Raw genomic sequence first — 25,958 nt, forward strand, 5'->3', positions numbered from 1 at the left:
TGTCTAAACTGATGATCTCTTTAACTTTTCCTTTTTTTTTTTCACTTATTAAAGAAAAAGGCAAAATGCATGGATCTTCAGTATGTTCTTCCAGTAGTTTTGATAAATGTGTACAGCCATGTAGTTACCTCCCCAATCAAGATACGGAGTGTTTGTCCCCTGAAAGTCTCTCTGCCTCCTTCCCGTCCAGCCCCACCCACCCTCCAAGGGTCAACTCTGTTCTGAATTCTACCGCCTTAGATTAGGTTGGACTGTTCTCACAGTGTGTGCTTCTTTGGGTCTGGCTTCTTCTGCACAACATAATGTCTTTAAAATCCATCGGTGTTGCGTGTGTCTGCAGTGTGTTTCCTTCTGTTGCCTAGGGGTGCGCTGATGTGTGGGACACTAGCTTGCCTTTGCACTCTCCTATCGATCGGTCCCTTAAATTTTAGCAGAAAGTATGGAACGGAATCTGATTGCAGTTTGAGTTTGCATTTCCTCAATGACGGATGACGCATGTTTTCATGTGTATATCTTCGTTTGGGAAGGGTCTACTCAAGTATTTTGCCCATTTTTTTATTGGGTTGTTAGTCTTTTTGTTAACAATCTGAGGAAGCTCTTTATGGATTCTGCACACAGTCTGGGCCTTACTTTTTCATTTTCTTAATGACGTCTTTTAATGAGCAGAGCTTACTTCTTTTGATGAGGTTCAGTGTATCAAATTTTATGTTTGATGCTCTTAGCGTTTTGTCTAAGAAATCTTTGGATAACTTCAGGTGGTAAAGATTTTCTATGTTTTCTTGTAGAAGACTTTCAGTTGTAGCTTTTACCCTGAAGACTAGGATCGATCTCCAATTAATTTTTCTCTGTGGTGTGAGTTATGGCTACCATTTATTTTCTTCATACAGTAGGTTCAGCACCATTTGTTAAAAGGACTTTCTTTCCTCCATTGATCCATCAAGCTGTCTTTGTTGAAACTCAGTTGATAGTATGAGAGTTTATTCCAAGATTCTCTATCCTTTTGTCTATTCTTGCATCACTACCCCCTGCTTGGCTGCTGTAGCTTTAGAGTCAATTTTGAAATCCTGTAGTACGAATCATCCAAATTTGTTCTTGTCTGGGCATTTTAGGTCCTTTGCAGTTGCATGTAAATTTTAGAATCACTTCCTCCTGAAGTCTGTTTACATTTTGATATGTGGGCACCTGGGTGGCTCAGTGGGTTAAGCCTTCAGCTAGGGTCATGGTCTCAGGGTCCTGGGATTGAGCCCCACATCAGGCTCTCTGCTCAGCAAGGACCCTGCTTTCTCTTCTCTCTCTGCCTGCCTTTCTGCCTACTTGTGATCTCTGTCTGTCAAATAAATAAATAAATAATCCTTGAAAAAACTCATTTAAATTTTGATATGGGATTATGTTGGATCTACACATTAGTTTAGAGAAAATGGATGGCATGGCAATATTGATAACAACTTGTAAACATGATTATATTTTTCTACTCATTTAATTTTTTTTGGACATTCTTTCTGCAATGTTATGTAGTTTTCAGTGCAGAGATCATTTACGACTTTGTTAAATTTATTCCTAAGTATTTTATGTTGTTTGATGCTATTGAAATTGGAACTTAAAAATAACTTATTTCCAATGGTTTGCTGACAATTAGAAATATATAAATAAATAAATAATACAATTTATTTTTATAGTATTGGACAATTGAAAATATATATGTATATATATGTGTGTATATATATTTATTTTATATATGTGTGTATATATATATAACATACAATTGATTCTTATAGTATTCACCTTGTGTTCTGTCAACTTGCTAAATTTACTTGTTAGTTGTAGTAGTTGTTTTGCAGATTCTTGGAATTTTCTTTCTTTTCTTTTCTTTTTTTTGCTTAATGCAGATTCTTTTTTTTAATTTTTTATTTTTTTATTTTCAGCATAACAGTATTCATTGTTTTTGTACCACACCCAGTGCTCCATGCAATCCATGCCCTCTCTAATACCCACCACCTGGTTCCCCCAACCTCCCACCCCCCGCCCCTTCAAACCCCTCAGATTGTTTTTCAGAGTCCATAGTCTCTCATGGTTCACCTCCCCTTCCAATTTCCCCCAACTCCCTTCTCCTCTCTAACTCCCCTTGTCCTCTATGCTATTTGTTATGCTCCACAAATCAGTGAAACCATATGATAATTGACTCTCTCTGCTTGACTTATTTCACTCAGCATAATCTCTTCCAGTCCCGTCCATGTTGCTCCAAAAGTTGGGTATTCATCCTTTCTGATGGAGGCATAATACTCCACAGTGTATATGGACCACATCTTCCTTATCCATTCGTCCGTTGAAGGGCATCTTGGTTCTTTCCACAGTTTGGTGACTGTGTCCATTGCTGCTATAAACATTGGGGACAGATGGCCCTTCTTTTCATTACATCTGATTCTTGGAATTTTCTACATAAACCATCATCTCATCTGTAAATCCAGACAGTTTTACCTCTTCCTTTCTAATTTTTGTGCCTTTTATTTTGTCTCCTTGCCTTATGGCAAGGACAGGTCCTGGCAGGGTCCAGTGCAATGTTGAACAGAGGTGGTGAAAGCAAGCATCCTTCTTTTGTTCACATTTTTAGGGAGGAAGTATTTAATATTCCATTACTTAAAGTTAGCCTTTTCATAAATGCCTTTTATCAGATTGAAGAAATTTCCTTTTGTTTTCAGTTAAATTTTGTCAAATGCTTTTTTAGCATCTATTGAGATGACCATATGGTGTTTCTCTCTTACTCTGTTAATGTAATGAATTACATTGCTTGACTTTTTTGAATGTCAGATTAGCCTTCCATTCTTGGGATAACCCCACCATGTGCTATTGTTGCCACGCATCTTATACTTCTGTATGTTATATGCCCTATAATACAAGGTCAAAATTTTTGTCTAACATAGTTTTTTTTGAATGATTAAAAAAATAAAGTCATATTAATATGCTCATTTACCATTTCTAGAGCGATTTGTTTCCTCATATAGATCTGAGTTTCCATCTGTGTCATTTTTCTTCAGCATGAAGGATTTCCATAAACATTTCTTATAGTGCAGGTCTGACAGTGATAAACTCTGTTGTATTTTTTAATAAGAAAATGTCTAAATATACATCTTGTTGGAAGGATATTTTCTCCATACATAGACTTTTGGGTTGACAGTTTTTTCTTCTTTTGGCATTAAAATTTTTTATTTTATTGTTTTTGATGAGAAGTCAGCCATCATTCTGTTATTGTTTCCCTCTAGCTTCTTTTAAGATTTTCTGGCACAGGTGTATTATGGTGAGCCTAGCTGTGGCTTCTTTTTCTACTTATCCTGCTTGAGGTTTGCTGAAATTTTTATATCTGTTGGGTGATGTTTTTCACAATAGTCAGGATATTTGGGGCATTATTTTTTCAAATACTTTCTGTTCCATTCCTTCTGCCTTCTTCTGGGACTCCAAGGACATATGTCAGACTATAGATAACTGAGGGAGCATTTTTTTTCAAAAATTTTTTCAAAATTTTCTTTGTTCTTCAGATTGGATGATTTCTATTTATCTGTCTTCAAATTCACTGTCCCATTTTCCTCCAATCTGCTGATAAGCCATCCAGTGAAAATTTCATTTCAGATATTGTACTTGTCAGTTTTAGAATTTCCACTTGGTTCTTATGGTGGTTTTATACTGTGTCAAATTAACAAAGCTGGAACTACATTACCAGACTCACTTCCCTGTCTGGTTCCAAGTTAGGCCTGCTCAAAGAGATTTTCATGAGGTTTGTAAGGCAGAAGTGAAGCAGCACCATTTTACATGCTACAGGTAAGTCTAGCATATCAAGCACTTGCAACTTGCTCTGAGCTGTTGGCTCACCTTCTTGGCATGGGGCAGCAGCCCCAGAATCAAAACTTCCCCAGCTGCCACTAGACCTCCTCCTTCAGTTTCCCTGAGGTCAGAGCCTGGTGATCGTCTGGCTCCACGTGAAAGGCACTCGCTCTTTCTTGGAGATTACCCACACCATTGTGATAATTGTGATTGGAGGTAGTAAGAGACAGGTGTGGGTTTTAGCTGTCTTCATGGTTCCTATTTTTCCTCATAGGTTTCAGTTTGTTCTTGTTTTCTTTTGCATTCTGTCCAGCTTTCCTTTTAAGCTGCTGACCCTACTGACCTATCATGACCTCATGCTCACCACACAATGCAGAGACACCAGTCTCACAGACTTCTCTACCAGAAATGACAGTCTTGTAATGTTTAACTCCTGGAATAAAGCCCTATATCCATATCAATTGTAGTGGACTTACTTCTTTGATCAAACCCCAACCATTTCTCTGCTGAAATTCTCCATCTAGTCACTCATTCTGATTATCTTTTAACTTCTTGTGCATATTTATCACACCTGCTTTCAAGTCCTTCTAATTCCAACAGCTGGTCATCTCTAGGTCAGTTTCTAAGACTTTTTTTTCTCTTGATTATGTGTTACATTTTCCAGTTGCTTCAAGGGTCTGATCATTTTTATTGCACACTGGCTATTGCAAAGAATAAGGTGTAGATCTTTGTCTTCCTCTGGAGAATGTTGGTTTCTGTTTTAATCAGTGAATATATAATTGGCTGATCACCTTGAGCATGTGGAGGCTTAGATTTACATTTTTGTTAGGGTGGGTCTGTTTCAACTTTGTCTTTAGGTCTAGAGTGGATCTCCTGGTCTTGGGACATTGTCTTTACTCCTAAAGTGTAGCATCTTCTGTGCTTTCAAAGAAAGTCCTGAGCTATTTACCAAGTCTCTTCACGTTGGTGTGACTCGAACTCCAAACTACCTTCACTACCATAGATAGCCGTTGAAATCCTTGTTCTGATTTTCAGCTCTTCAACTGTTGCTTTCCACTGGGTACTTAGATTCACCCCTGTGTATATGTAGTTTAAGGTCAGTCAAGAATTTGAGAGGAGTCTGTATACATATGTTAGGGCCAGCCCACTTGTGGATCCCTCATTTCTAGGATACCTTCCTTCATGTTCAGACATTCTGAGAGCCCGAATTCCATTCTCTGATACTTCAAGGTGGTAATTATAACTTTCTTCTTGAATTGTAGCTCTTTCATTTAAACAGACTGGGGCATGCCCTTCAGAAAAGAAAATCCCACAAAAATGTGTATTTCACCCAGTGTAGTTCTCTTGATTCAAAAGTTGAAACCTCTTCAACCCTTGTTTCTGCCTGCTTTTGGTCATTTTCATATGCCCTTAAATGTTTGTTTTTTATATTTAGTCCAAATTTATAGTTGTCATGTGCTGGAGGATTAGTCTATTGCAAACTATTCATAGTTTGCAATACGAGTACTGCATAAATGGAATCATAACTGAGAATCTTTAAAGGCTGAGGCAAAAGGAAGAGGGAACAGTGGGGGTTTCGTTGAATCCCCATTAAACAGAAAGAGAGGACTGGAGAAGTTTGGAAGATGAGAGTGGAGAGGCGTTAGAACAGTTTCCCCCTTTAATAGATTGCCTCCCTTTTCTGTAAAAACAGTGTGTGAGTGAGTGAATGAGTGTGTGACAAAGAGAGAGAATGAAAAAGTGCCACAGAGCACTCTAATCTTGTCCCTCTGAATCCAACGCATAGGGATTAGAAAGCACTGGAGGAACATGGGGCAAAGCTGCCCTAACTACCTGTGCCAGTTGCTCTGTGTGTGTGTGTGTGTGTGTGTGTGTGTGTGTGTATCATATGCCCAAGTTAGCAGGGCTAACTTGGAAGAACTTGAAGGCTAGTAAAGAAATCTCCCTCCCCCACTGCTAATTACTTGTTCTAAACTATCAAACAACATGAAAAGGATAAAAAGAGCCTTGGATAAGATGCTCCAGGATATGGTGATTATCTGTTTTTTCTTTGAAATGTGTCCCAAGGGGGCACCTGGGTGGCTCAGTGGGTTAAAGCCTCTGCCTTCGGCCCAGGTCATGATCCCAGGGTCCTGGGATGGAGCCCCGCATCGGGCTCTCTGCTCAGCGGGGAGCCTGCTTCCCTTCCTCTCTCTCTGCCTGCCTCTCTGCCTACTTGTGATCTCTGTCTGTCAAATAAATAAATAAAATCTTTAAAAAAAATAAATGTTTCCCAGGACATTTGACCAGGATACTACTGGTGGATTAGAAATTATGACACCATTTACTGGTTCACATTTTGGGAAAAACAGCCTGTATCCAAATGGCAAATAGGAGGCCTGCAGGCCAAAGCTGGACTCCTTATGAATTTGAGATCCTTGATATCAGCCCATATAGTGTTTTTAATACTTTTGGAATTAAATGCATAACATTTAAAAATATGGATTCTTAGCTGTCTCCTTTAGATGGTACATGTAACATTTCAGTTCCCAGCATCTGCAGTACCAAGACTTGTCTGTTTCTCTTACTCACATTTCTGAACATGGCCTATCTGGCCCCATAGGTTTTTGACTTTGTGAGTCCTGCTCTATATCTTGCTGGGTTGCCATTACTGTTTTGGGAATGCCAACATAGTTGCCTGTCTGGTATTTAGGGGAGATGGAAAAAGGTCTGAATTGATCTATGGGAAGTAAGGATTCATGTTATATCCCCTAAAGGAAACAATAAAACAGGTCACCACCTTTCAGGATGATAACAGATATTCCCACAATGCTTTAAGAAAGCATTCCTTTGGCTTAGGCTTGTAGAGTGTTTCTACTGAGGCACAAGCTTGTGAGGTGAGACAGGCCATTGAACTGAGAGGGCTGGGGTAGACTGGCAGGCAAGAGGACGACAGGACTGTCTGCAACTCTTAAAAAGAGAAGACATGTAGGGCAGACAGAGCAATAGGTAAAGAACAAAATGTAGCAACACTGGGGAGAGTGGCATCATAATAGATCAGAGCAGTGAGAGGCTGGATACTGCTGCAGTGGTCTTACAGCGAAACATCCGACACTCACAGTGCAGGTGCAGCAGCTTATGAGCATGCAAGTAAAGAGAGGAAAGATTAGAGAGTTGAGTTATGATATAATGAGGCAGAGGAAGAAGAAAAGACCATGAATTTTAAAGATGGAAACAGAATTCTAAAGAGACACTCTTGGGAAATCTTTGAGCTAGAGATTGAGTGGAGAATTCAGGGCCACTCCTACAGAAAAGCTTTATGCATTAGTGATTAAGAGTATGTGGTTTAGAATCAGACACATGTGGGCTTTGCAATTAATCATCTAGGTGACTGGGCAAGCTTTTAGTTTCTCTGAATTTCGTCATCTATAAAATGGGGGTTAAGATAGTACGTACTTCACAGGGCTGTGAATGTTGAGGGGATACTTCCAAAGTGCTGAGTCCAACTTCTAATAAACATTAGCTACCATTATTAGTATTAGTAGTAATTATAGTAGTCATACCATGAACACCTATGTGCTATGAAATGCACATCTCCCTCATAATCGTGATCAGCATCACCCAAGAGCTTTTGTTAAATTACAGTTCAACCTCGGTGTTTTATTAGCAGCAACGAACACATTTCAAAGGGATGAGCAGTGCTCGCTTCCGCAGCACATATACTAAAATATCAAAGGGATGAGCAGAAATTTGAGGAGAGGTTCAGACTGGATCTGGTTAGAACATTCTCTTGGTGGCTCTGAGAAGCATGAAGGCAACATGAGAAGACTGGGCACTGGGAGGAAAGGATGGAGGACACACAGTGCCTACTTCATAAGTTGGTCTGAATTACATATAGTATAGCCATACTTCAATCTGTCTGGAATTTGCCTTCTGCCATGTGCATGTTAAAATTTTCACTGTAGCTACTTAAATGCTTTGGCAGGGCTGGGTTAGGGAAGAGCTCCCTTGTGCATTTATATGCAGGAGTCTGTTGGGATAAAAGTGGAGCTGCATGGAAGAAACCTCTACTTTTTTTGGATTAGGGGAAGGAGCTTCTGTAACTTGTGATCTGACATCACTGATGTTGCCCAGTTTGTCTAATGGAGGCCCTTCCCAGTCCAGAGCTTATAAAAAGCAGGCAGATGCCTCATAAATCAGATACTGGTCCCAGGGAAATTCAGCCCATGTGTCTAAAGGGAATGCAATGAGTTGCTTTTCCTTTCCAATGCTTTCTTGTTTGGCTTCCATGGAGGTTTGTGTTTGTGGAAGAACTTGGGTCTAATTGTTGCAGACAGATGCCTGTGTTCTTTTAGCTGAGGCAGATGGGCAACAAGAGGAGGAGGTGGGGGTGGTTGTGAGGGAGGAGGTGACATTTGTAAATATGTCAAGGGACAATGCAAATTCAGCATAAATGCAGTGGAACCTTTTAAATGAGAAGATGAAATGATCTTTTATAAATGATGTACCGATCTGGGAAGATAGCAATGGCATCAGTGAAGGGATTGATTCTTGACCATCTGTAGTGACAGTGGATTATTTTTAACCTCTTCCCATATAACATGATTAACAAGAGTTGCTAACAATTTGCAAAATTAACTATCACTTTCCCTCCTTCCATTATAAACAACAACAACAAAAAAGGCCGCATAGCAGGCAGCAGTAGGAAGAAAGAAGAGTTGTAAACGCCTTGAGCTAACCTCAGTAGTCAGTAGTTGCTCAGTAGTCTCAAAAGAACTGACCAGATCTTGTCCAAATGTTTCTCTGGGGTTGATGCACACTTTGATCTACTGTCTACAACAAACACTCAAGTCTTAAGCTCTAGTTCAGGTAGGCTCAAATCCCTTCTGACCACCCCAAACCTCAGTCAATCGGGATGCTGCCTTCCTGGGACCAGACCCTGGTTCTTTCCTTTGAGCACCTTACCCCTTTGTCCAGTGGAACCTTCACGTCCATAGAGAGAGAACCTGTTTCCCCATTGATCATGGCTGTTCTGAGCTTCAAGAGGAAAGATAATGGTATTAGTCCCCTGGCTCACACTGGAGGGTAGAAGGCACTGAGCTTTATTGACTAGACTGCAGGTGATCCTTAGGAATATTTCCAGTTCTTCCCTCTTTCCTTTAAGCAGAATACCAGGAGGGAGTATCGACCTGATTCTAGCTAGTTTCATTTAGCTTATAATTCCAGATCTTCACCAAAATAATGCTCCCAAGCACCCTGATGTATGAGAGAACATGGTACCATAATACTGAGACATGATTTCCTCTAGAATGAGTACTGACCACCCTCCCCAAATCAGACTGAAACACCACTGGAACTCAACCTCTGTGGCTTATAGACATGGCTCCTTCCACCTTAGCACTCCCTGAGACTCAGGAAGATACTATTATGTTGTTATAGTTGTTGGAAGGATTGCCCATTACGGAAACTGCTTCTGGTTTGGGATTGGAAAGCCTCCCCTGAGAGGAAGAGAGTGGGCCCAGAGCTCAAGGCCCTGCAGCTGGCTTCTGTGCTGGCTATGGAGCGACACTCGCTCCTCCTTCCTCTGCTTTCCCTACTCACGGTTTCTGCTTGGTCTTCCCACTCCACTTCAGAGAGATCCACGCTGTTGTAGTTTGGTTTGGGTTTCAGTTTCTTCCCCTCTCTGTACTGGAGTGGGCAGATTGGGAAGAAAGATGTGAGGTGAAGCACGAGGCCCTGCTCAACTTTCATCTCTTCTCTGAAGCCTTACAGATATTTTCATCAAATCAAAGAATCTCAGGGATTCCTGAAGGTTATCTGGGCCACCTGAGGCAGCATTTCCCTTCCTAACATTTGTGACAGCTCATCTCACGGCCTCTGAGTGTTTCCTATGGTGGGGACCTCCCTATTTTGTGAGTCAGCTTGTCGTAGTTTGGACAGCTCTAATCATTAGGAAGCTCTTCCCCATACAGAGCTCAAGTCTGGGCCCCCTGTTACTTTTAACCATTGGCCTTATTCTTTTTCTGGGGTTACACTGGATGTTTTCCACCTGATGGCTGTTGAGGTTTTTGAAGGTGCTTGTTATTCCTGACTACACCTTTCCAAGCTAAATGCTCACAGGTTGCAGATGCCTCAACTCCCTTTGAATGGGCTCTACGTTGTCAATGTCACTCCCAGAATGGAGTGCCCAGGATGAACGTCAGTATTTCAGATGGGGTTCCGAACAGTGTGGTGTGTGCATGTGACCTTCGTGGACCACAATATCATATGGCTTTGCCTGCTACCTCTGATTCAGCTGGATTTCCAGGACAGCTACACTGCCCAGACAGCCAAAATTGAGTTGTCACTTAAGTGACCTTGGCTTTCCTTGCATGGCACACTGTTAAACTACATCTTTTCAATACTATGCTTGAACACTGACTATTTTGCAGAGCTTTCCATGCATCCTAATCTATTTATCTTGTTAGTTTCAGCCCATCGTTTAGAAGAGTACTTTCTGAATATGAATTTTCTCCTTATTGTATTATCCATACCTTCCAGACTTTGTGTCATCTGGTTTCTGTGTTTTCATCTTGTTGATAGAATTCTTGAATGGGACAAAGCCAAGGACAGACAGATTCTGTAGCGCCTAATGAAGGCCTCCCTCCAGCTCAACACAGAGCCATTAATCAAGTCTTTGAATGTTATTATTTCCTGGCCCTACCTTCCCTCCCTCCCTCTCTGCTACCAAGACAGATTATCGTCAAGTTATCTGCCACTAGGTTGGCAGCACTTCCCAGCTTTAGTTTAATAATAGATCAAAAAAGGAAAGGGATGGTTTATTATCAGGGTAAATTAAGAATTAATCAGAGGGTCTACTTTTAGCAGAATGAGGCCCCCAAAGATGCTCAAATGGTTGAAGTCCCCTATCACTCTGTATCGTGCTTCTGCCAGTTTTTATTTCTTTCCAGAAATTGTCACCCTCATTTCTTGCCTCTCTAGGAGGTCTGCACTGTAACTGACACAGCAGTATTGTCCTTTCCTTCTCACCCACCCTTGGATGACATTCCATTCCTGGTCTTGCTGAGGCCTGTGCACTTGACAACCAGCACTGCCCTACCATCTTTTACATCGACTCTCTTTCTTTTGAGTAAGGTGCAATATTCCGCATCATTGCTATTATCTTATTCCTCATGATACTTGAAAGATCATCTCTAGCTCCTCTTGTTCAAACCATAATTCCACTTTGTATAATGGCTCATACTTTGAGCTCCAACGGAAAGATTTCAGGCCAACAGTATGGCTCTTAACCCTCTTTTGGTTTATTACTAGGCATATCCTCTATTACTTTTCTTTTTTAAACTTAAGTATTGTTCTCCTTAATACCTATCACAAACTGATAGTGTTTCCTTAGGAAGCTCATTATGTTGGCTTTACATAGTGATGTTTGTCATGTAATAATGATCTACACAGTATTTTTCTCTAATTGTTTCATTTGTGTAAGTCTATTTGGGTATACCTTTTTTCCTTAATTAGACTATCACCTTCTGTTTATAGTATTCTCAGAGTGTTATAAGGTCAGCCACCCAGTAGGTCCACAATATCAATTGATTGGTCTTATATTCATCTAAATTATAGAGTTGTTGACAGATGAGTTTCTGATCAGTGCCCTTTAATTTTACAAGTCAGCTCCATGATTGACCTTTTTCTCCCCTAGTGAGTCATTTTGTTGCCATTGGGGCTGCCTCCTACAGAACCCACTGGTACCAGTCAGTGACCCATTATGGTTCAGATGCTTGCCCAGTAGAGTCTGAATTGGGGAGACAACACAGCTTCTAGTGTGCCCCGATCTCTCTACTCTGAACCTCTACAGTTTACCTTAAATAGCTCAATCAGTTACTTTATGAACATTCAGTATATATCTGAACCAAACTGGAATGACACGTGATTTGGCTGTTTTCTCCAAATGGCAACTGGAGCAGATGAGCCCCTTAGTAAGTTCTCACAAATTTACTCTGCTAGCTACTTTCTTCAGCTACCATCTCAATTCAGAGTGAGACTGAAAGGGGAAAGGGCTAAGATTCCTGTAACTTCCCTCCCCCTGCTGGTCCCAGCACTCACACTGAGAGGTATGGTCACTGTTGTCATCATGACCAGAGGCAGCAGGGAGCTCCTAGTCTTGGAGGTAGAAGCTTTAGTAAAATGACGCAACTTTCTCTCTTGGTTCTCAGTTGTTCAGTCAACTGCATATGAAAATGCCCCAAGCCCCTGTATCAGTATGGAGGGAGCCTGGAAGGAGGCAGGAGCACTCAGGAACATATCCCAAGACAAACTCAGGGAGTCATAGCTCCGCTGTCCAACCTCTCATGTGACTCTTTCCTTGCCATTATTATTGTTAACTCAATGTTCACACCACCCCAGGTGGGGACCCTGAAGGTCTGATGATACCACTGTCAGGCTCCAAGAGGAGTGTGGTGTGACTGAGGCAGTGACAAGAACGTAAGTGGCTTGTCTTTCAGGGAAAACTGCACATTTCATTACATGCCCTCTGGTCTGTTCATCAATCAGTTCATGAATTTTTGCTTTGTCTTTCCTCCTAGATACAAACAATTTGAAGACAGGGACCATGACTTAAATTTTTTTTTCTTATATTACCCTTTGTTTGGGTTCTTAAATGGAGCCCAGTGTGTGTTCACTGTTTTAACTGTTCTTATGAACTATCTCCAGATCCCATAGAGTTAAGATCCCAATGCAAATAAGATCTGTACCTACCAGGGGTCGGAGATCAGGATGTGAGAGAATGTAGCCATTGTTGGTGTTCAAAAAGGCATATCCATGCACTCCGAGCTGCCAAAACAACAGGAATTGAGGGGCATCAGACCTGTTGTTTGGGTTGGAGAACTGGAGCTAAGAAACGGTCAGGCTGCAGGTCAGGCTGCTTAAACGGTCAGGCTGCTTAAAGATGACAGCTCACAGTGGTGAGGTTCTCAAATAGGAATATTAACGGGGCCAGCACCATGCTTCTAGCCACGAAGTTTGAATTTTTTCCTAAATTCTACTGTTTATAGCAGCCGCAATAATGCATATCATTACTTGACCTCTTTCCCACCACATGTTCTAGGTGCTTTGATGATGTAATCGCACATGTTCTCCAAACAGGACTGCATGGCATGGAGGAGCAGATGGAAAAACCAAGGCACCAGGAAGGGAAAGAACTTGCTCAAGGCCACAGAACAAGTCAGAGCTGGTGGTGACAAAGGGTCTCAGAAGTCCAAACCATTGCTCCCATGCTCAGTGCCCGCACTTCCCTGGCGGTGGGATGGCAGGGCTCCATCCCAGCTCTGGGCTTGGCTACATTGCCTGCAGAGAGGCTCTGGAACTGGGTAAGACAGCTCCAAGGGAGTCTGTGATCACCACTCATGCATCTGATCCAGGCTCACCTTGTAACGGGGTGCCAGCTTCATCAGCTCCCTCAGGGCCACATCAGAGCCCACCACACCCAGAAGAATGCCGTGGGATCGCTGGAAAGAAAAACATCAGGGTCAGCGGGGACTTGGCTTCCCTATGCACAGGATCAGACTGGACCCTTGCCTTTCCCAGATCCTGGAAGAGGAAGCAAGTCGCTTAGGCCTTATATGACCCTTCTTCTGCAATTGGATTTTAGGCTGAGCTCTTTGGAATAAACATCTAGAACTTATCAGAAGAGGTCCCAGGAGTAATCTCAGCTGCTGGGAAGATTAATTTCCAGTATTAATATTTAAATTGTAATATTTAAAAGAAATACAAAATTGAATGAAATATTAATTTTCATAGCAGAGGCTGAAGTATCAAAATCCCAGGGACCATAACCTATGGACACTCTGAAACACACAACGCCTATAAGGAAACATTTTCTAACCAGAGGAAGGATGGAAGTTTCTAGAAATTCCCTCACCAGAGGCCTTTATCAACAAATTAAAGGCTACCCAAACTGGTAGGTTAAGTGTTATTTTGCCAGAAGGTTGGCAAGGGAACCTTTCTAGCCTTATATCCCAGGACAGTGGTTACAAGTTCAGAGCACTAGGACAACTCCAAACCGGCTGAACAGAATCACAGGGTGAGGTTTGGGAAATACAGACACCACACCACTTTCCACCCTCACCCCTTCCCAACCAAGAGATTCTGGTATAGCTGGTTGGGCATCGGGCATGGAATCTGAATATGAAAGAGGGCTCTGATATGTAACCAAGTCAAGAACCATGGGTCTAAAGAGGCCAGCCCACGGCCCCAAATTCTAATCCCTGTTGCAGCTTCTCAGAGAGTGGCCACTCACTGTTTCATTCTTTTTGCTGAAGACTGGCATGGCCACAGTGGTGAGGAGCATCATATTCTGGGCCTGAGAAGTGGAGAGCTGTCAAGGAGGAAAGAGAAAAGGACAGAGAGTTCAGAGTCCACAGTGTGGAGGACCCAAAGTCACCCGTGTGAACTACCACTGAAGTGTCACCTTCCAACAGGAGGAAAAAGCCACATGTGAGGTTCCCCGTTTCTGTAAAAGGAGAGCTGGCAGTAATGCTGGAAGAGAGAGGTTGGATGGAGCGGGGATCAGGACGACATCACTTAGCAACAACTGTCCTAAGCCAGGGCAAGTGTCAGAACCCCAGAGCCCACAGCTCCCAAACATGCTCATGAAGTCCTCTGTCTCAAGCATGCCAAGGAAGAGCATGAGCTCAGGGAACAAACCCATCCTGCACATACCCAGAAATCTCTGCCATGGACCCAAGGTTGGCACACACAACAGTCCAGGCCAGTTAAGAGGGAGAAGGACATTGACAATGAGCCACCTGCGAACAAGGGCACGCATGGGGAAGCACAGCTCAAGGGGAGGCTACAACGTAGTTGTAGCTGATCGTAGGGTCACTCCTAACGCCCATGAGACAGACCCACAACCTCTTCCTCACTGAGAAAGCCAGAGCCACGTCATTCCCCACCTCTGAGATGGCACTCCTTCCCGACTGCCTCATCTTACTGTGTGGGCTCCTTCAGCCTCCTTGGAAGCTGCAAGCATCCCACTTTGTTATGAAGACAGGCCCTCAAAGGTGCTGTGTGCAGGTGTGTTTGATATGTACGCTCATCATCAGGATCGACCCAATGCTGTGCTGAGCCCATGGAGTTCTATAGTATTCTTTCCTGGAGAATGAAGAACTTTTAAAAATTGGATATATTTGGGGTGCCTGGGTGGCTCAGTGGGTTAAAGCCTCTGCCTTCAGCTCAGGTCATGATCCCAGGGTCCTGGGATTGAGCCCCACATTGGGCTCTTTGCTCAGCAGGGAGCCTGCTTTCTCTTCTCTCTGCCTGCCTGCCTCTCTGCCTACTTGTGATCTCTATCAAATAAATAAAAAAATCTTAAAAAAAATTGGATATATTTGACACATAACCTCGTATTAACTCGAGGTATTGCTTAAGTGTTGCTTTGATACATTTGTGTTGTCATATGATTGCCATTGTAGTGATGTCTTTTATATTATGTAATTATAATACAATATTGTCTGTATTTGTTACACCATGCATAGATCACTAACCAATAAGCGAAGAGGGAAGGAACAAGTCTGGAGCAGAAGGGCTCTGTCCAGGGAGGGCAGGCTTGAACAGGTCTGCTCACCAGCTTTCCGGGTCTCTGGGGGCAGCATCCAGGCAAGGGTCTTCTAGCAGGCTGAGCCCGTCCACCCCTTCACCCATCTCCTGAGGAGGTATTCTGCTCACCACTCTCCTGACCCAGGAAGTTCCTCTTACTCCCAGGCCCCTAACTCGGGAACAGGGTCAGGCTCCCACCTTGCTGTCCATGTAGGCTTCCGTCCAAATGATGTCATGGTCATGGTTGATGACCATGGGGCGGCTGAGCACGTGCAGGTACTCCATCACATTCTCCTGTGCATCTGCCAGCGTGGAGATCTGCGTGTAGTAGCCTGACAGAGGAGAGGGTGGTGTGGTTGTGGGAGGCTGGGGGTGCCACTTGAAATCAGTCTCCGGGGCCCATACACTGTTCCCCAGCTGCTCTTGGCTTACAAGTGGGATCTGCACTGGGAGCTGCCCTGGGTCACAGGGACTATTCTCTCCCAAGGTTATGCTCTTTCCTGGGGAGAGATGGAGGCCATGGTTCTGTCTCAACCTGGGAGAGCTCTGGGGGGCATTCCCAATCCAGAAAGGCCACAAGAGCAGAGGGGCCTCAGCAGCAAGGATTGTGTGGGTTGGCTTCCCTCTCACATTGGTGCCCTCTTTATTTCCTTACAGGGTTATCGTCCAAGAGCACCCTCTCCTGCATGCAGCTCTGTTTTGGGGTCCATTTTCAGGGAGTATAGTCCAAGGCAGTGGCTCAGTGCCCCCTACTCCCCCTTCTCTGACCACTGTCCTTCCCAGTTACAGGGAGGGATGCTATAGCCTCTTTGTGTTAGCCAAGGTGATACTCAAAAGAGCAAATGGCTTACAAAATGGCTTAAAAGAGCAAATAGCTATGAATGACTTAGTACATGTTTACCTCTCTGGTCTCATTGCTTATCACCTCCCACAAAACATTCATCCCACCCTCCAGAAAGTGAAACTGCTTTCCATTCCCAGATGCCTCTTGTCTTAGACCCTCTGTCTGGAACACTCTTCCATGCTTTCTATGTCTGGCTGATTCTTACTATCCTTTATGTCTCAGCATAGACACCTCTTCCTTTAGGAAGCCCTCCCTGCTGCCTCCAAATTCCCATCAAGTCACTCTCCCAACCCCAGTATCGTCTGTGCCCCTCTGCCCTTATAGCACATTTCAGATTACATCATCATTAATGGTTCACTTGTATGTGTCCTCTGCTGGACAGTAGCAAGAACAAGACTGAATCCATCCTGACCACTTTGCCAGGCACGACAGTACATAATCAATAAGCTGGTTGAATCGAGGGCCCAAGTTGGCATCATGAAGCCCAAGCTTTGGGTTCTGACCAGAGACAAATGATGACCACATCCAAAACATTATTCTAAAGAAAATGATGACCCTCTGCTTTTTTTCTGGAGGCCGAACCACAGTAAAGGGGCTTAATTTGCAACCAGAGGAGAGGAGTCTAGAAAAAAGAGAGAACTTACACTGAAACTGTGTAAGTTCTGTCTCACTGTCTGTATTGTGGTTCATATAGACTTTATTTGAAGAGAGAATTTTTGCTTCTGCAAACACTGGATACATAAACTCTCAGTTTCATTTCAGGTGACTTTAAGACCTAGAGTTCCCGTAGGGGTAATCATGCATTTACTCAGGGTTTCACGGGAGCAATCTACATTTTGTCTAGCTTTTCCCAAGTAAGAAGGAGGGGCGAATACTGTCATCTCGGCACAACACTGCTCCTCTGTAAGGCCCCCATGTCAGAAACATGGCTTAGCACCTTCAACGACTGGGCGGAGGCAGCAAGGAGCTCTGCTCACACACCACCTACCTTTGTTGTTGCATGCGATCCACTTCAAGCGGTCAGCGAAAGTCACTTCTCTTCCAATAAGATAAGTGAAAACTCGAACCTAGTCCACAAGACACAGATGGACTCAGCAGCCACGATCCTGGCTATAAGTAGTGCTAATATTATTTATGTGAGCCTTGGATATCAGGTCAAGCACTTTCCTGACTTGGGACTCTCCACTTTCATCCTATTGATCAGAAAGGATCCTGAGGCCCAAGCAGTGACAGGACTTGCCAGGGCCATGGTGACATGGGCCAGTTCCTGAGCAGAGGGTCACAGCCTGGCAGTGTTCTTCTCAATGCCACACCTGATCTCTCACCCTGCACTCTTTCTTGCAAGAGGCCTCTGTGCCTAGGGTCAGTGTAATTTTGGAACACCAGTCGGAGACATACTATCTGAATAAGCTAACAGGTCTAATGGGTCAAAACATTTGAACTCAGGGCAGGCACGGTTTTTTTTTTTGGCACCAATGGTTATCCCATGCAGGCAGTAGGAGAACATTCCCCTTGGCCCCTTCCCCTGCTCCCCTTGACTTCCACCAGAAGAGTAACCTTGCGGTCTGGCCAGTTGTACTTCTCAAACACTGGCTCATAGTCCTCCACGGCCCCATCAGTGATCAGCATGATGGCCTGGTTGCAGAGGCTTCCTTGCCGGGCCTCTTGGAACTGTGTGGGGAAAGGACAGGCACTGGGACTGCAGGCCATCTCCTGCCCTCCCCACACCTCCACCTTGTCTCCCAACCCTTCACTCTCCCCCAGCTTCACCATGTGTAGGTACCTTCTTTAGGATCTGGAAGGCTTCAATCAAGGCTTGGTTCACGACCCCCACACCCTTGACCATCAGCTCATCTACCAGCTGTTTGAAATGCTGTCATGGGTAAGAAATTAGAGGAGGATCAGTGGATCGACAACCAGGGAACCTTCATCTTTGGTCTTAATTTCAGAGGCTGTTTAGACCTGTTTTCCCAAAACATGATTGCAGAATCCATCTCTTCATGATCCAGCTAATTTCACAGCTGGACCCCTACCACAGATGTTTCTCAAATGCCCCCAAGATAAACTGAGGGAGTGTAAATGGCTGGGTGCAAATACATTCCTGCTACTGGAAAGAAATTTCAGGTGAAGCAACCAAACTCAAATTCTCCAGCCCCAGGAAGAAGGACCTGTCACATGAAAGCTTTTCCTTTGGAAAAAAGTTGCCTCTCTCCTTGCCTTTGAGAAGAACTCAATCCGATGGGTTTGAACTTCTCTTCCTTTTGGGGAATCTCCTTATGACTGATATAGTGGAAAGTCCCATGGAAGAGGCAAAGAGGAGAACTAAGTCTTGGATAACCCACAGAGAGAAAAAGCCGTCCTGAATAAGTGAGATTTCCCTTGGATGGGAGGTCTCTTTTGGCTCACTATTTGCTCCATAGGCAGGCAGCATATTTATGAAGCAATTTCTTGGGTGTATTTACATGGGTAACTTCTTTGCCCTCTTTCCAAGTGTCATGGGAATAAGGAAAGGGGACCATCAGGTAGTCTGTACATGTGGCTTTCCACCATCCTAATCAGAGCAGGGACTCAGAAGCATCAGGTACTTACCTGATGGGGGACACTCACCTCACGATTGTCTCGATCTGCCTGGACGAGGATCCCTTTAAAACAAGGCTCGATGTAATGGATGTAGTCACTGTACTGCAGGTGCAAAGAGCAGAGGGGACAGGAGAACAGTTTGTGTCCATTTGGAAGGTCAGGGCCCAGTGAAAAATCTCAGGCATCTCACAGGTTACCTAGGCACCTGTGTAATATTATCTCTGGATACCCTATGCTTCTGGCAGTTCTTCTGAGCAGAGAGAAGGCAGTACAGAGAACAGTGGGGTCTTAACTCCAAAAGTTCTCCCTCAAAAACTGGTCTTGGGCCATTTTCTCAGGTGGCTGGTTGAGTGATGTCCATCTCCCAGAACACACAGAGAACCTGAAGGTACTGAAAGAATCCCTTGGGTCTTCACCCCTAGGACTACACAAAGTGCCTTCCATGAGAATCCCAGAGCCTTCCATGTGCAGACCCCTCTGCAGGACCTGGATCTGGGGATTAGGAACTGTGTTCTTTCACCCTTTGCCTTATACTTATGAAGATCTTCTAACTTTCAACAGGGAACGGGAAGGGAAAAAGATGAATTATTATTGCCCTCTTTTTCTTACTCACTCCACATCCTCATAGCTAAAATTCAAATATTCAAGATGTCTTTAATCTATTTCTGTTTAAATAAGAGAAGGAGGGGTGCCTGGGTGGCTCATTTTGTTGAGCAGCCAACTCCTGATTTCAGCTCAGGTCATGGTCTCAGGGTCCAAGCCCACATCAGGGAGTCTGCTTCTCTTTCTATCTCTCTCTCTCTCTCAAATAAATAAATAAAATCTTAAAAAAATAAATAAGAGAGGGAGAGAAAGGGAGACGGTGGTGACATGGTAGTAGGAGTGCATGCAAGTTCGAGGACAAATGTTGGGGTGTTCTGGGGGAACATTGGGAGCAAAGCTTCCCCTACCTCTCCTCCCCAGATGGCAGGAGAAGGGTTAGGAGAGAGACGGGGCAGGCCATGTGGTAGAAGCAGGAGCACACTCGCACTCTGTCTGAAGGGGTCAGACCTGATCTTGTGGCTGTCCTGGCCCTGCTGCAGGTCATAACCAGGGATGGAAAGGTGGTGGAGATTGGGAGGGTGGGGTCCAGGAAATGATGCAGGCCTCAGAGGAGCAGGGGAGCAGTTCAGGAACGAGGGGGGCCCTTCTCACACCCTGGGATGAGCATTTTGAAATTAGATCATTTTGCCTTGGTATTCCTTTACTAGATACATAGATTCCACGGAGGACAAGCATTTTCAGCAATGTGGCAAGTTGGTGGGAGAGTTTTGGATCAGGTGACCTTCAAAATGATGCCTCCAAGGCAGTCAACTCTGCCTCCTTGGAGGACTGAGCTGGCCTGCTCTTTCATTGCATTCCTGACTCATATGTTCCCACTTCTTTCTGCTTTTTCCCTTTCTTTTATTACTTTTCTAGAGCAGGAAGAACTATCCTCAGGAAGAGTTGTGGTGAAAGCAGGAGCAGGGTTTGCTGGTCCCTTTCCAGGCCCCCACAACCTATGCTCCCCTTCTCCTGATACATCTGAATTTGAGTGGGATAAAAGAAATGGAAGGCCTGGAAATGTTGTAAAAATCCAGAGCCCAGGGCTCACTCATCCAAAACATAACAGAGAGGCTGTTCCAGAGATGGGTACCACTCAAGGGCACATGGGTGAGAGTAAGTTAGGTATTTGCTCAGGGCCAGTGTCTCTTAATTATTATTCTCAGGTTCATCTGAGAAATTGGTGAAATCTACAGAATTAGAAAAAAATGGATGTGCATGTTTTACACATAATTTCAGAAATTCTGTGGACCTCTTGAAGGCCATCCTTGATCTGACCTTAGCTTAGAAGCCCCAGCTTCAGAGGAGAGAATCATCATACAATATGAAGCAGCAAGTGATTGTAGGTATAGGTCATTCTAGTTCAGGCAGAGGAAAGGTTTTTTCCTAGGGGAGCTATTCCAGAGCAGGAAAACACATTTACCGCGATGATGTTAACAAAGTCATTCTCCCCCAGTGTGTCCAGGATGGTGGAGATGGTGTGCTTGGCAATAGTCATGCGCAGCCCCTTCATGCTGCCGCTCGTATCCACCACAATCACTATGTCCTTGGGAGAAGTAGCAGCTTGTATGTACCTTTAGCGGAAAATAAGCACAGTCCAATGATGGGAAAACTAAAGCCAGGGGAGCCACCCAACTGAGTCTCTAATTATTTCTATTTAGAGTCTGACTCAAGTGTGCCCAAAGTTCAGATTTGTGATCCATCAATGCTAGGTTTTATCAGGTCCCATACCCACTCAGCGTAGTTCCAAAGCCATTTTGGGGTCAACAGCTGGGAATGTGCACATCTAAAGGGCCTGTCAGGTAGGAGAAAGATTAAGTCCTGGTGGTAACTCTTATCCTCTTTGTTTTGGACCAGCCAGTGTCCTGGAGGGGCAGGCAGCAAGGAGGGGGACAGCTGGATTGCACGCTCAGATTCTGTTACAAATCTATCAGAGGAGGAGTGTGGAGGGAGAGGCAAGTCTGGCAAAGGATTGAGTTAAGTTAGAGACAGCTCAATGCCCTGTGTGGAGGTTTGGGGTAGGAAAGACAAATGTGAAGAGTCCTGGAGCAAAGGCAGCTGTAGAGACAAGGAGGAATGCAGCTGGCAAGTCTTCCTGCTCTTGTGTTGGATTTAGGTTCTACATTCTGAGGCCTTTGGCTAGTGGTAAGGGCCGGGCAGGGACCAGACGAGAACTAGGCGGAACCCAAGGGTTGTAAGAGAGATGCCAGCATGAGAGACCTCTTCCCTGGAGCTCTTACCAGCCACGATTTCTGCAGTCGAAGGTAATGACTCCATTCTCATCAGGTGTCCATTTGATACCTGCGGAAATAAAGCCTGGTTTTTGCACCAGCTCAATAAAGCTGCTTCAGAGAAATGATTGGGTGATGGTGTCCAGTTTGACCATCCCCAAGGCAGGACTGGCAGTGGGCCTGGGCAGCAGGGTGTGGGACTACTAGATTACACCCTGTAAATTGAGGCAGCAGTCAAGGAGGAAGGCCAGCTTATGGAGGAACACCTACCACCCACACTGCCCAGACCTAGAGTTGGGGTTACTGTCACAGGAAGGACCACCAAATGTGATGCCTGAGTCTCCTGTGACTGAACATCACATCAAATTGTAGAAGGAGAAGCTTGAAGGAGGTATGACTTTTAGCATCCACTACCATCAGCAAAGCATGGACAGAGTGCTATTCTTGCAGGTGCTCTGATCTCTAGCCTACCTGCTTCTGCTCAGCTTAATTAAGTTCAAATGGAGAAGTGATTCGGTTATAAACAGTGAGCTCCTTGAGGTCAGGGATTCCCATTACCTAGCACAGTGTCTGACACAGCACGTATCAGAGTTGATGCTCAATACATGTTTGTTACAGGAATGAAAAATGAATGAAAGTGTATGAAAGGTCTTGCCTTGAGCACTAGCAGAGCACCAGGATAGATTTTTGTCTTATTTATCTTTTCAGAAACTTGGATAAAGGCACACAAAGCACAGATATCACTGACATGATCCACAACATAATCTCTGTTTGAAAGACTTTAATACTTATGAATAGAGGGTTCAAGATAAGGAGATGAAAAATAAATGGTGAAATTGTAGTAGGTTATGTTTGGGCTAGAAAAAAAAAAAAAGTAGTGGCAGTATCATGAGTGTCTGGCTGGGAGCCCCCAGAGATTGTCCTGTTGCACAGCAGTTAGACTTCAGATGAGAAGTACTAGTTGAGGCATTGGTGGTATCTCAAAGGTAGGAGATGTTTTCAGGGATCATGACCCCCAAACCAGACAAATGAAAGCAGAGTTCTAAGAATGAGGGACAGAGGCCAAGACTGCCAGGAGCCCTGGAAGGAAGAAACAGGACCAGAGCATGGTGGGAGCTTGAGTAACAATGGCTGTGATGTAGACCTGTAGGCAGCTAGAGAAGTAGGGTCTTCCGGAGGCCACATTCCTACAGCAGCATGATTGTGGGCAATCTGATCCTTAGAACAGTAATGAGGAGGGGGAATTGAGTCTGAAGTTTTTGTCTCTGAACCAAAACCTTAGAAGAGTATTTTAGTGGTCTTGCTAGGGGTATCTTCAACTCCAAGAAGAGACAGAAATGGTCCTCTGGAAGGGAAGCTTACCTCTTGAAGTGGCATGGACTCACAAGCAAAGATTATTAAATACATGAGAAACAGGCAGTGTGAGTGAGAGGCAGCAGAAGCAAGAACCATCAGATGTAGCCTTTCAGGGATTACATGTGTTTGAATTACAAATACAAGGTATAGGATATCTGTGTCAGAGAAATCACCAGGAAGAATATATAACAAGAAGTGTTAGGAACAAAGAAACAGCCTTCAGAATATGGAACATTCAGAAATGAAAAAAAAAATTAAGTTGAAAAAATGCATAATGGATTATTCATAGATAAAGACAAAATGCATGCATTTGAAAGATTCATCCACAGGCTAGAGTCAGAAGGGCTAATATGTGTCTGGCTGGTGTTGTAGAAAGAGAAAAAGGAGAGCACAAGGAAGGACAATGGTCACAAAGCTGGTATCAGCATACTCTAGGACTGACAAACAGTCCCAATCCATAGACCTAGTAAGCACAGTGTATCCCAAGCAGGATAAATAAGATATCCTCATGTGGACACACAGTAGTGAAACTGCACAAATCCGAAGGTAAATAAATAAATAAATAAATACCTTGAAAACAGCCAGGAAAGCTAGAATACTTACAAAGAAACAGCAGTTAAACTGATAGCAGATCTTTGCAACATCATTGGAAGCCAGAAGACAATGGAAACACAATTTTAAGGTGTTGAGAGAAAATAATTGCTAATTTAGAAATGCATTCCCAGCAAAAACAATCATTAAAGAATACATCAGTGTTGATGGAGAGCAACAGTGTTGTTTGCTAAAATCTGTTTGGGAGTTTCTAGCTCCTCTGTGCTGTTATTTATTGCAAACCATTTCTCAGGGGGGTGTCATTAAATGCAGGCTTAGTCACTCATCTCCAAAAAAAAAAAAAAAAAGACTTTGCCTTTTTCTGTTTAAATAAGATAACAACAGGAAATGATTGGTGTAACTCATAAAATGTTTTAAAAAAGAGGACTTTGAAAGCCAAACAAAACAATAAAATGAGGATAAAACAAAACATTTTCAGATTAACAAAGCTGGAGCAGTTTACCACCCAGAGACCTACTGGAACATTTGGAGGATTTACTTCAAGTTTAAAAGGATCTTGGAAAGACAGCTTGAGATGCATGAAGGTGGGCAAATAAAATAGTAAACAAAGGTTAATTCAAAATAGGCAATATTTGTCTCAAGTAACAGTAATAGTATCTAACTTGTGGGAATAAAAAAAAGGAAATGTTAGATGACAATGGAATGGAAATCAAGGTGGTAGAAGGAGAGGTAAGTGCAAGAGTCCCAAAGCCCTTTTGTGACTGGAAGGAGAGTAAAGATATTATTTAATTTTAACATCTTGTGTTAGTATGCCTGATGAAATTGCAGGGGTAATTACTAAAAATAAAACCAGAAGGAAAATTTCCAAACTGGTAGAAAAATAGAGAAGTAATGAGGGAAGTGGTTATTTATCAAACATTTAATCACTGAAAAAGACAAACAAGGATAAAGAAACATAGAAATAGAAGAACAAGTAAAAATTTTAGAAATCATACAATGGCATGTTTAACTATATCAATACAACAAATGTAAATGTGTTTAACTTGCCAGCCAGTAAAAGAGATTGTCAGTTTGGATAAAAATTGAAATGCTATGCACTATTTTCAAGAGATAGGACTAAAACAAAACAGTGTGGAAGGTTGGAAGTAAAAGAAGGCAATAAATATACATCACTCAAATACTAACCCAAAACTAATATCACTCTATGGATATCAGACAAAACAGACTTACAACAGAAAGTGCAATGGGGCTAGTCCAGGTCAAACAGCAAAGATAGAGAAATCAGCAAATATATAGGAAATTTAAGCAATACAATTAACAAACTTGATCTAACAACATACACAGAATTTTTCATCCAACAATTAGAGCACACAAATTCTTTTCAAGCACACATGGAATATTTATAAAACTTGATGACATACTTGACACATCTCAACTAATTTCACATAATCAGTATCACACATGCCAGGTTCTCTGACTGCAAATAAACTGAATTAGAAATTTATAATGAAAAGATAAATATAATTGGATATATTTGGAAATTTTAAAACACACTTTTAAACAACTAAAAGATCAAAGAAGAAATCACAGGGAAATTAAACAATGTTTAGAAGCAAATAGTAATTTAAACAACTACCATGACACCAAAAACTCAGGCAATAACTTTGGTGTATCAAATCAATAAAGTGGAAAGAGAACCATAGAATGGGAGAAAATATTTGCAAACTATTTATCTGATAAGAGGTTAATATCCACCAAACATAAAGAACTACAGCTCAAGAACCACAAAAGCAAGCAGTCCAATTCAAAAATAGGCAAAGGAGGAGGTGAGGAGCAAGATGGTGGAGGAGTAGGAGACCTAAATTTCATCTGGTCCCAGGAATTCAGATAGATAGTTATCAAACCATTCTGAACACCTACAAACTTAATAGGAAATCAAAGATAAAGATAACAGCAATTCGATGAACATAAAAGCGACCCTTTCTGGAAGGTAGGATGGGCGGAGAAGTGAATCCAAGGCGATGTAAGGAAAGAGAGACTGCCGGGGGAGGGGCCGGTTCCTGGCAAGCGGTAGAGCAGCAGAGCACAAAATTGGAACTTTTGGAAGTCTGCTCCACTCAGGGATGTCGATCCAGAGGCTAAGTGGGGGGTGGAGCCCTCATGGAGACAGTGTGGCCTCAGGACCCACGGGGTCACAGAAAGACCAGGGGTGCCTGAGTGTGGCAGAGCTCCCAGGTATCAGAGTGGGGAAGCCCACGGCAGAGATAGAGTTGAGCAGAGGGCTCTCAGCTTGGGGTTACCTTAAACCGTGATCTAAGGCACAGTCGGGCCACTACTCTTTGGGCAGGGACCTGATGAGAAGCAGATCTGGGGAGACTCACCTTCCTCCACCAGCAGGAGCAGTGCAGGAGTGTGTGGCAGGAATCAACTGG

General features: G+C 43.3%; 1 protein-coding gene across 1 annotated transcript in view; it reads right to left on the minus strand.

The window, feature by feature from the left end:
* CACNA2D4 (calcium voltage-gated channel auxiliary subunit alpha2delta 4) overlaps positions 1 to 25,958 on the minus strand; it is a 113,675-nt gene that overhangs the window by 62,496 nt on the left and 25,221 nt on the right. The window contains exons 7-18 of the mRNA XM_032844455.1: positions 21,628 to 21,688; positions 20,811 to 20,961; positions 18,833 to 18,907; positions 18,009 to 18,098; positions 17,783 to 17,896; positions 17,214 to 17,292; positions 15,580 to 15,713; positions 14,084 to 14,161; positions 13,212 to 13,292; positions 12,544 to 12,618; positions 9,394 to 9,480; positions 8,758 to 8,829 (exon numbers count right to left, since the gene is read on the minus strand). Coding sequence (XP_032700346.1) covers positions 8,758 to 8,829; positions 9,394 to 9,480; positions 12,544 to 12,618; positions 13,212 to 13,292; positions 14,084 to 14,161; positions 15,580 to 15,713; positions 17,214 to 17,292; positions 17,783 to 17,896; positions 18,009 to 18,098; positions 18,833 to 18,907; positions 20,811 to 20,961; positions 21,628 to 21,688 — 1,097 coding nt within the window. The remainder of the gene's footprint in view (positions 1 to 8,757; positions 8,830 to 9,393; positions 9,481 to 12,543; positions 12,619 to 13,211; positions 13,293 to 14,083; positions 14,162 to 15,579; positions 15,714 to 17,213; positions 17,293 to 17,782; positions 17,897 to 18,008; positions 18,099 to 18,832; positions 18,908 to 20,810; positions 20,962 to 21,627; positions 21,689 to 25,958) is intronic.

Source organism: Lontra canadensis, unplaced genomic scaffold (genome assembly GCF_010015895.1).
Source record: "Lontra canadensis isolate GAN:19392208 unplaced genomic scaffold, GSC_riverotter_1.0 scaffold153, whole genome shotgun sequence".
NCBI lineage: Eukaryota > Metazoa > Chordata > Mammalia > Carnivora > Mustelidae > Lontra > Lontra canadensis.